Source organism: Molossus molossus, unplaced genomic scaffold (genome assembly GCF_014108415.1).
Source record: "Molossus molossus isolate mMolMol1 unplaced genomic scaffold, mMolMol1.p scaffold_m16_p_9, whole genome shotgun sequence".
NCBI lineage: Eukaryota > Metazoa > Chordata > Mammalia > Chiroptera > Molossidae > Molossus > Molossus molossus.
Genome location: NW_023425403.1, coordinates 60,583,157 through 60,594,624, shown reverse-complemented (window position 1 = coordinate 60,594,624; position 11,468 = coordinate 60,583,157). Strand labels below are relative to the sequence as shown.

General features: G+C 41.7%; 1 protein-coding gene across 3 annotated transcripts in view; it reads left to right on the top strand.

The window, feature by feature from the left end:
* The first annotated feature begins 2,121 nt into the window (after nucleotides 1–2,121).
* The window catches only part of TUBGCP3 (tubulin gamma complex associated protein 3), a 92,852-nt gene continuing 83,505 nt past the window's right edge, over nucleotides 2,122–11,468 (top strand). For all 3 annotated transcript variants that reach the window (XM_036249855.1, XM_036249857.1, XM_036249856.1), the window contains exon 1: nucleotides 2,122–2,223. In XM_036249855.1, the coding sequence (XP_036105748.1) occupies nucleotides 2,148–2,223 (76 nt within the window). In that variant the 5' untranslated portion in view covers nucleotides 2,122–2,147. The remainder of the gene's footprint in view (nucleotides 2,224–11,468) is intronic.

Below are 11,468 nucleotides of genomic sequence, written 5' to 3'. Positions count from 1 at the left end.
TAAAAGTTTTTTATTCTATTTTATTTTGCTAGTTACTGTTCCCCAAGTAGGAGACATAATTTCCCTTCTATTCCTCCCATTACTAATTTTAATTCTCTTCATTTGAGTCAGGATGAAGGGATTAGGGACAAGGGTTAAAAATCTTTCAACTAACTTGGTACATGATCATATCCTCTTTCAGTAGTCTCCACTTTCTGATTAACTCTGAGTGGCCATCAATGCCATCTTTGTGGGAGGCATTCAAGGCCAACTCTCTTATGGAGTGCATGTATGACTTTTCTTGAGTGATCCACACAGTGGTTCTCACCTCTATACGATCTTCTGGCAGGTAGATCTAGATGTCCCTAAAATAGTCTTATGACCTCCAGAATACCCTCCTTTTCATGGTCAACTGATCAGCTGCAGAGGGACTTTCAGCAATGAGAGTGATGGTTGGAGAATTAGCAATGCCAGGTGGCTGCTTCCTAATAAAACCCAAGGCAGTGGCTGCCTCCCATTTTCTGTGTTCTTAAAATGTAATGTCCTTAGTTTTGTGTCCTAGTTGCCAATTCTTGGACAAGTCCTTCTCTACACCCTGTTACATGCCCACTATATTGCACTTTATTTTATTTCCATCTTTAGAAGGGAAAAGCAGAGGCACATTCAGGTAAGTTTCAGTGACGGAAATGGAGAAGGACACACCTGCACAATGTCCACTATCCTGTGCCATGTATTCTGTACTCTCCTTTCCTTGATGAGCCTCTCACTGTCACATTCTGATGTTACTGTCTTGACTGCTACTGGGGCTCGGTTACTTGAGAAGCCCAGGCAAGTATAGCAGGAGGGCTGGGAAGGAGGAGAGCTATGAATACCCGCTAGTATCTGAAACTGCAGTTCTTCTTTTGATATTAAGTCCTGGCCTTCCGATGACCTCACTCAGAGATGCTTTTGGCCTTTGTCTTGTGAATGTTATGGTTTTCCTACTTCTAGACTTCAAGTGGTAGAAGACAGGTATTTAAATTCTTCTATCTAAAAGGTAGAAGTTTTTAGGGTCTTGACTCTTCGATAGATTCTCTTTAAGGTACCATCTAACATCCCTGAGTTCCAGCAGGATGCCTCAGGGTTTGTAAGATTTGCTATTCTTCTCTCACCCTGGAAAGGGAGGGCTAGAGTTTTCTCTCCTAAGCTCACTTGGTTGTTGGAAAGTGACCTTTTTTTTTTTTTTTTCTTGTTATTGTTCAGGCCATGCAGAGAAATACATTTAAAAAATTTTAATCCCTAATTCACTGGAAATGTAGGTTGGTCCCAAGTGGGATAAGTGTGTTTCCAGGAACCCACACCTTGATCAGCTGATTTGTGGATTGAGTCATTTGTTCCCAGATTGGGCAGTTCTCAGTGCCCGTGGCTTTTCTTGCACTCACGTTTAAGCGTCTATAACTGTTTTTAAAAGGACTTGCAATTGCCTGTTTATTTATCCTTTTCTCTTCGGGCCTTTCCACTCTCTTCATCTTCCTGTCTCCAATGACTGGTTACCTGGGATTAGGACAGTGAGGTATGGAGCGAGGGGATGATGAGACACCACACACTGCTCTAGTGAAAAGCTAGATAATGTACCAGGATAATGTCCGTGCTCAACCAAATGTTAAAATCATAAAATCCTGCCTTCCCTTAACGACTTCTTCCACCAAAAGTGTGACTCGACCCAATGACTTCCAAATAGCTACTGGGCACCAGGCACTTATCACAGTAAGTCAGCAGCCGTCCTGAGGCCGGGATTTACCGGGCAGTCTGCGCACTGGGAGCCCGCGCACGGCCAGCAGCTGGGGCGGTGCGTGCCGGAACTTTGCGGGCCTGGCGGAGGAGGCCGGGGGAACGCGCGGCGACCGCACGGGGAACCCTAAGACCAGCGCGCGGGAAAGCTCCGAACGCCCGGAAGAAGTGGGGCATTGTGGGAAGGGCCCGCGGTTTCGGCGGGTTCCGTTAAAATGGCGCCCTTGTCGCCGGCGGTTTCCGTGGGGCCTTAGACTTTGGGGGAGGCCGGGAGCCTTGGGGCGCGTGGCGGGCACAGGCACCGGGGCGCGGCGGGGCCTCCTGAGCGCGCCGGGCTCGGGGCGGGCGGGCTCGGGCCGGCGGCTCCGCGGGGCCCCCGTGGGCAGTCTCGGGTGAGGATGGCGACTCCCGACCAGAAGTCGCCGAACGTCCTGCTGCAGAACTTGTGCTGCCGGATTCTGGGCAAGAGCGAAGGTAGCGGGGCTGGCCGGGCGGCTCGGGGTCCAAGGCGCGTCCTGGAGGCCACTCCCTGCGAGGGCAGCTCAGAGGCGCCCAAGGGACTGGCGGGGCCGGGGCAGGGCGGGCCCCAGCTCCGCAGGCCGGCGGTAGCGGTTCCGCGAGGGCGCGGCCGGCTGGTGGGGTGCTGCAGCCTCCCGGGCGGAGGGTGGGGAGGGCTGGGGTCCCCCGGGGGGAAGGAAAGGAGGGCAGGGCTTGGGGTGGGCTGAGTCACCGTTCCCTCGAGCTCTGATCCCGAGAGTGAAGCCTGCAAAGACGTCAGTTCGAGAACGTGTCCACCTTTGTAAAGTCACAGGACAGGGCAGCGTCCGCGTTTATTTGGGTGGGGAGAGCCGTGGGCTGGGCCGCAGTCACACGTGCGTGACAGCGCCGAGTGACGCCGCGGAGGGGGATGTCAGGTGGTGGCGAGCCACATCATTTTCCCTTAGGAAAGCATAGCGGATTTGAGAATAATGCAACGTGGGTGCTTACGACCTTTTTACCTGCCATATTTTCCTACTATAATGGGCTGAGAGTTGGATTTAATGTAAAGCTATTTCTGGAGAGTTCACATAGCAAATGCTGCTACTCAAACCCAATTCTGTACAGTATGTAAAGCCATTCTGTGGTCATGGTCCTGTAAAACGTGGCACAGTGTGCTGTATCTTGATATTTGCTTTGGCGGGAGGGAGTAAGGATGCACCAGTAAGGAATTTTCTCGGTAATTGTAGCTACTGGGTTGCTTATTCCTTAAGCATCTTAATGTGGAAAAGAAATTGTGCGGTTTTTGAGAGAAGACTTTAAACCAAATTACATTAGAAAATACTAGGGCTTTATTTTGACCTTTCATGATTCATGACAATTGGTGTACATATTTTGATATTCTCTGATACTCTTAGGGGCAAAAGATGAATTTTTTTTTTTTTTGCCAGTATTAAATGACACCGGTTTCACACAGCTCTTGCTACATTAGGTGACTCTTCACTCTGTCAGTAACTCTTTGGGCATCTCCACCCTCAGGCACTCTACTTGGTGCTGGTGATGCAGAGTTACACAGACAAGTTTTTCCTCTCACATTCTAGTGGAGACTTGATAAAGTAGATAGATGTATAATGTTAATTAGTGATAAATGCTGTGATAAAAATAAAGTAGGGTAGTCCTGGCCAGTTTGGCTCAGCTCTTGAGCGTCGACCTGCGGACCAGAGAGTCCTGGGTTCAGTTCCTGCTAGGGGCATGTACCACAAATATATATATATATGTGTGTGTATATGTGTATATAAGTGTATGTGTGTGTGTGTGTGTAAATATATATATATGTATATAAAGTAGGGTAAAGGGATATTGAGGGAAATGGTGAGGGAAAACCTTTGAGGAGATGCTTAAACATAGACCTTAATGGAGTGAGGGAGGGCCCTGTGGACATTTGAGGATGATTCTGGGTAGAGGGTACAATGGCCTTGTGATGTGGTGTGGTCTACTGCAATTGTCTTTGGCTTTTCTGTATGTAAATCTCTAGTCCTCTGAGTTGCTTGTCTAACTTGGTGTTCCTAATCATGGAAGAAACCAGAGAGCTAAGATTGTTGGTTATGACTTACTCACTTTAACATGAGTATTTTCATTATACCAGTGGATCTTGAATTGTCTTCCAAGGATAAACCACACATTCCCATGATCACAACTGGACTTTGAAGGCCACTCATGAGGTAGCATGATATTTCTCAGTTAAAAAAAAAATTTGAGATGTTTTTTGGTTAACTTAGTTTCATCCCTTCAAGGAGGTTGAAACACTATTATTTTTTTTTTATTCCTCACCCGAGGATATTTTTCTATTTATCATTAGATAGAGTGGGAGGGAGGAAGGGAGGGAGAGAGACAGAGAGAAACATCAATGTGATAGAACCACATCGACTGGTTGCCTCCCTCAGGACCGGACCAGGGCCGGGGACAAACTGTAACCGAGGTACGTGCCCCTGACCGGAATTGAACCCATGACTCATTGGTCCTCGGGCTGATGCTCTAACCACTGAGCTAAACCGACTAGGCCTGAAACACATCTTTAGTAAAGTGCTGCATCTCCATTTAGAATTGTGTCTAAGTTAAGAATAAATAGGCTTCCTATGAGATTCTAAGGGGATCCTCTCTGAATAAAACATAAAATCTATTAAAGATGTTGCTCTACTTGCTTGTTCTGGATAGCTAGGGTTGCCAAACAATCATATTCATAATTCCAAATAATGCTATTAATATTAATAAAGCATTTATAAGTATTTAATAGCTTACTTTGTTTTATTTTAATTTGTCTACCTTAGCAAAGTAACAATATTAATTGCTGCCTTTACAATTTTGACATTTAAATTTTTTTCTTTTCATTAGTGTATATTTTATCTGATAACTAGAACATTTGATTAATTTTCTAATGACATATTACAATTGGCATACGTTTTTGTAATACATTCCTTTTTTAATACTATGAAATTGAGACATAATAGACACTTGTTACTTAAAAAATTTTTTTCCCCTTCACTGATTTTTAGAGAGAAAGGGAGGGAGAGGGAGAGGGAGAGAGAGATAAGAACATCAATGAGAGAGAGATAGAAACATCAGTGAGAGAGAACATGGATTGGCCACCTCCTGCATGCCCCTACTGGGGAGTTGGCCCACAACCTGGGCATGTTTCCTGATTGGGAATTGAACCGGTGACCTCTTGGTGCATGGGTCAATGCTCAGCCACTGGGCCACACTGGCTGGGCAACATTTGTTACTTTTAATGTAAATTTTATGTGAGTCAAATTTTCAGAGTATTTAAAAAAATTTATATTAAATTTATTTTTGTTCCAGATGTTTCTCCTCCCCACCGCCCTGCAGACACCCTCCTCTCTATCCTGCCCCCTGCCAAGCTAAAAAGAATTTTTTTACAGTTGGTTTCAAGGGACCTTCAGGAACAAAGCACCTACCTATAGTGGTGCTTGACATTTTTATAAAGTTGTATAACCATTATTTCCTACTGTTTCCAGCTTATAACAACTGTGAGCTTGCTTCAAACACATACTGCCAACCACTTACAGGAAAATTCTCTCTCCAATCCCTGCCCCCCTCCCAGAGCACATTTTACTTACTATTATGTCTTTGGATAGTTATTATTTCTGTTTTTGGAAACAATGTGCTTGATGTTATAGTGTTTCAACTCCATCAGAGGCAATACTCCTTTTCATACTTTGTAATCCTCTTTCTAGCTACGAGAAAAACGAGTTTTTTAAAGATAAGTATTTCAACATAAGTGCTTAGGTATGACTACTGTACACTACATATTGAAGTGAGATGATTGCCCTAATCTGTAACACCTCTGAGTGTATGTGAGCCACAGTGCAGACAGATAAGGAAATGGTGTCTTGGTGATTCATTGACTACAAGTGGTGTTGCTGTTGGTTTTATGATTTTCCAAAATGGTGAAGAGCTGTTAATAAAGTTCCAAATAAAATATGGTCTTCTTTTCATTATATGCTTGGGAAAGTCAATGTACTCTCTCTATATATCACAAGTTATATTAAATAAATGTTAAAGTGTTCACTAAATATCTATTGTGTATATTGAAATTCAAAGTTTTAGGCTTATTTTGAAAGTTGTACTTAATGGGCTTATTATTATTTTTAAATGCCTTAATGTTTAAAAATGGACTTGGTTTAAATTTTCAGTACAGTACATATTGATAGATATAACTCGTATAAATAAACACAAACTTTCAAGGATCCTTAATCTTAAGAGTGTCAATGGGCCCTGGGACCAAAAAGTTTGAGGACCACAAATCTAGAGCAGTGTTTTTTATTTTTTGTGTTAGAGCATTGCTTGCCAACTAGAGCTGTGCATCAGAATCATCTGTGGTTACACAGAAATTGGTAACATTGCTTGTGTCAAGGGTGACTAGATAGTTGAGGGAGGAAGACTATTTTAGTCTATCTGATGTTACGCCTTTGGGTTTTGAATTCAGTAAATGTGGTTCTTATTCAAAATTAATATTGTGGCCCTGGCTGGTTTGGTTCAGCGGTTAGAGCGTCGGCCTGCGGTCCTGAGAGACCCGGGTTCGGTTCCCGCTAAGGGCGCGTACCTCGGTTGCGGTTTGTCCCTGGCCCTGGTCGGTTGTGCGGGTGGCAGCCACTCGATGTGTTCCTTTCACATCGATGTTTCTCTCTCTCTCTCTCTGTTCCTCTCTCTCCCTCCTACTCTACCTGAACAAAAAATGGAAAAATGTCCTCGGGTGAGGATAAAAAAAAAAAAAAAAAATTAATATTGTGGATCTCATCTCCAGAGTTTATGATCCTCTAGTCTAGATCTCTGTTAGAGCTTGGAGTCTGAAACATTAAACACACAGTCAATTTGATCTGTGTCTGGAGTTGGGAATTGCTGTTTTAGGAATTGCTGGACAGAGCGTTTGTGGTTTAGAGGCTTGCTACCACAACTCACTGTCCCTTTGTTGTGTCCTTTAGAAAAACAGCATCATGTACAGAGAGAAGATGCAGGATGGCAGAAAGTTAATGTCTTACCAAACAATTCAGCCCCCCCCCCCATCACTTTCTGAATCCCTAGAAAGCATACAACTGTAGAGTTTTTGTATTCACTTGAGCTGTGCTTATTTTTGTGTATCAAGTTCAGATGTCTTCTTTTATGTAGGATGCAAAAGGCAACTGTCTTTCATTTACAGACTCTTGGGCCATATCTAAATGTTCTTTGTAGCCTTCACATTTGGGACTGAGATCCTGCAGTTCCTTTGCATATCTTGCCCTGGTTTTGCAACTCCTTTAGTTCCTTTTCTACTCTGCATCCAGTGGTTCATTCTACACAACAAATCTAATCAGATCTGTTGAGACTTAATTTGTTCTCTAGGATGAAGACCAAATTATCTTGCTTAAAGTTAAAAACAATGGGTGCTTTATTGCATTGTGATTTTCATGGCTATGGTAGACAGCATGCATTTAAGCAATGTTTTCAGTTTAATAATAAAAATAACATTTATTGAGTACTAACTATATGCCAGACACTGTACTTACACTGTGAGATAGTGTATTTAATTCTCAAATGATCTGGGAGGTCGGAATAATTACTGTTAACCCCGTTTTATTGATGAGGAAACTGAGACGGGGAGATTAAGTAGTTTGCTTTCAGTCACACAGCTAGTGAATTGTAGGGCCAAGATGGAACCCAGGTTTCTGATTCTAGAGCCTGTTACCTTTAATTAATTAATTCCTACTCTTCTGTGTAGAATCTGACTGTTTATTTCTCTTTGTGCTGAATGGAGGTGGGAAAGACATAACCCTGCTGGTGGGATGGCCTCTCTTTGCCGTCACCAGCTTGTTTTGTGTCAGCAGCACAACATCTGCTCTCTGGTACTTGTCACACAGTGTATCCTTCACTTCACTGGTGTCCAGTTCTTTTTTTTTTTATCCTCACCTGAAGACATTTTTCCATTTTTTGTTCAGATAGAGCAGGAAGGAGAGAGAGAGAAACATCAACATGAAAGGGACACATCGTGTGGCTGCCACCTGCATGACCCAACCAGGGCTGGGGACAAACTGCAACCGAGGCACATGCCCTTAGCGGGAACCGAACCCGGGTCTCTCTGGACCACAGGCCGACGCTCTAACCGCTGAGCCAAACCGGCCAGGGCTGGTGTCCAGTTCTTAAAGAAATATTTTCAGAGGCTTGGCAGAGTATTACCTGTCTACCTTTCCCGGCTCCTGATAATGGTCCACCTCTCACATGTTCCCAGAGCAGATTGGAGGTGACAGTATAATACATTCCTTTGCTACTTTGTGGCCTAAACATTCAGTACTCTAATTTTTATTCTTGGATTAAGCCAGATCATCAAAGAGCTACAGTCTGGACCTCCTTATCTGGAACTCTTGTTGAAATGGCTGGCTTTTATGGTTTGGATTTTAGAATCCAATGGCATTGGCATCCTTTGAGGAACAGTGTTCTAAGTAGCCCTGTGACTTTCACTGTTGTGTTTTTTTCACCTGTTACTTTGGCTTTTCACAAGGCAGGCCCCTACCTATCTTCAAGTTCATTTCCTTAGAGAAGCCTCCCCTAACCAACCTATTTCATGAAGTCTTTCCTGTAATTTGCCACCATGGTGTCCGGCTTATTTTCTTTGTAGCTCTTATCACAATCTAATTTCCTTGTGTATTTATTTGTCAACTTTTTTTTTTGTATTCTCACTAAGGCTGCCTTGTTGACCACTATTTTCTTGTGTTCTTGGGGGCTGTGGTGTTTGGCATAGTAGGTGCTTAGAAATTATTCATTGAATTACTGATTGAGTATAGTTATACTTAAAAGCTGAGCAATATTTTAGTAGTATTAACTAGAAATTTGTAGCTGACATTGATATTTCACATTTTAATCTTTGATGGCAGGGTCACTAAACAAAGAACAATAGCCCCTGCTAATTTCTTTAATGCTTCAGATTTTGTGTGTCTACTTTGAAACATAGGATAGGTAGATTTGGTTTAAGAAATAGCAGATGGCTTTTTCTTTTATTTATTTATTTATTTATTTTTTTTTAATTTAATTTTTTTTTATTAATTAATTTTTGTTACAGATGTTTCTCCTTTTTCCCCCACTGATTCCCCCCTCCCCCTCCCCCTCCCTCCCTGTCCTGCCCCCAGTTTGTTTTCCATGTCCACTGTTCATGCATACATGCATATAAGTTCTGTGGTTTATCTCTCCCCCACCACCCCCTCTTCTGGGGATTGTCAGTCCGTACTCCACTTCCACATCTCTGGGACTACTCCATTCCTCAGACTGTTATGTTCATTATATTCCACAGATAAGTGAGATCATATGATACTTGTCTTTCTCTGTTTGGCTTGTTTCACTTAGGATGATACTTTCCAGGTCCCTCCATGTAGTCTCAAAGGATAAGAGATCTTTCTTATAGCTGCGTAGTACTCCATTGTGTATATGTACCACAGCTTTTTTATCCATTCGTCTACTGATGGACACTTGGGCTGTTTCCAGATCTTAGCTATTGTAAATAGTGCTGCTACGAACATAGGGGTACATATATTCAGCAGATGGCTTTTTCATATATTTTATAATCAACAAGAAAGTCAGACCAGAAATTTGGTTGGCAGGCAGGTAGGGAAATTGAAGTGTGAATGAAGAGGTGGATATGATATAATATATATACCAAAGGTGAAGGGAAAATGTAGAGACAGAGGAAGAGGAGAGTATTTCTGCTATTGAGGAGTTTTGAATTTTTCGTAAAAAAAAATTCATTGGTTTATGAAACTTTTTTTTATTAATTAGTTTTGTTACAGATGGTTTATGAAACTTCTGGAGTGTGGATTTTTGTTTGATGTATTTGAATATGTCATTAATGAATTATTTTTTGTAGAATTCAGGATCATGGTACTCTAAAATATTTTTAACTAGAACAGTTATACAAGCAGTGCTTTTATTTAAAAAAATTAAAAAAAAAATTTTTTTTCTTTATTGATTTTACTGAGAGAGGAAATGAGAGGGAGAGAGAGATAGAAACATTGATGAGACAGAACATCGATTGGCCACTTACGTCATGCCCCACACTGGGGATCAGGCCCATAACTTGGGCATGTGTCCTGACCGGAAATCGAACAGGCAATCTCTTGGTGCATGGGTTGACGCTCAACCACTGAACCACACTGGCCGGATGACAAGCAGTTCTTTTAAATGAATAATTTTCAATGATACTTTTAATATTTATAAAATTAACATATATTCAGTGTAGAACATTTTAAGTGTGGAGGTATAAGGAAGAAAATAAAAACTACCCCTAATCCTATGACTCCACAGAAACATTTTAGATTATTTCTTTGTGCTCCCTTCCCATGTATGCATTCACCAAGCATTGAACATATTCTGTTGATATAAGAAAAACTCTGCATATGTGTGCATGCTTGTATGCAATTGTGTCTGCTGGAGCTGGGAAGGCATTTAAAAAGGTGACATTTAAATAGAGAAGCAAGTGAAGTAATGGAATAAGTCCTGGGAAGATGTGGGAAAAGACTGTGTCAAGATTCTGAGCTGGAAGTGTACACGGTGTGCTCAAGGAATGGCAAGACCGTGAAGTGTGGCATGACTGGGAGAGGCAGGAGACAGTATTGGTGAAGTAGCAAGGGACCACATCATGCAGACTGTCTGCAGGAGTTTGGATTTTATGAGTCTGATGGGAGGGTTTGAGTAGAACTATGATATTATTTATTATTTATGTCTTAAAAGATTACTCTTGACTGCCATGTGGTTAATTGACCTTAAGGAGGTAAATGTAGAGGCAGCATGATCAGCTACTTAGGGGAGTTATTGCAACTGAATAATAGCTGTGGAATGATCATATTTAGGATATACTTTTAGAAGTAGAGTCAATAGGATTTACTGATATGAATAATTGCTTAAGAGCATAAAAATGTCTATTTTCATTCTCTTTCCTAACCCCATGCTCTTGAATTATCAATCATATATGGACATTTTGGTCTGAAGTTGTTTTCAAACTCTCTCCACTCTGAAGGTATTTCTTCATTACTATTGAGAAGTGTCATGTTAACCTGATTCTTACTGCTTTGCAGTTTTATCTGGCAGCTTTTAGGATTTTGATTTTCTCTTTATCTTTTATGTTATGAAATTTTGCTGTATATAAACTTTACTATTCTCCAAAATTTTGTCTAAGTTTGGGATTTAAAAGTTTATCTGGATTAACACTTGGTGATCCATCAATTTGAGGACTAATTATGGAAAAATTTTGCCATGAATTCTTGTGTTCATGAATTCTATTATTGTCTGTGTTTGATTTCCCAGCTTGCATTTAATTTCTCTTTAATTGCTCACCTATGTTTTGAAATTTGTATTATTAAAAAAAAAACAAACAACTTTACAATTATTTCTTTTGTACTGCCACTTTGCCTCTGGCAGCAATTATCTGTTCTGTCCCTATATTTTGCCTTTTCCAGAGTATCATGTAAATATAGTCATACAGTATGCAGTCTTTTTTTTTTTTTTATCCTCACCCGAGGACATTTTTTCATTTTTTTTTCAGATAGACTGGGAGGGAGAGAGAGGAAGGGAGAGAGAGAGAGAGAAACATCGATGTGAAGGGACACATCGAGTGACTGCCACCCGCACGACCAACCAGGGCCGGGGACAAACTGCAACCCAGGCACATGCCCTTAGCGGGAACTGAACCCGGGTCTCTCTGGACC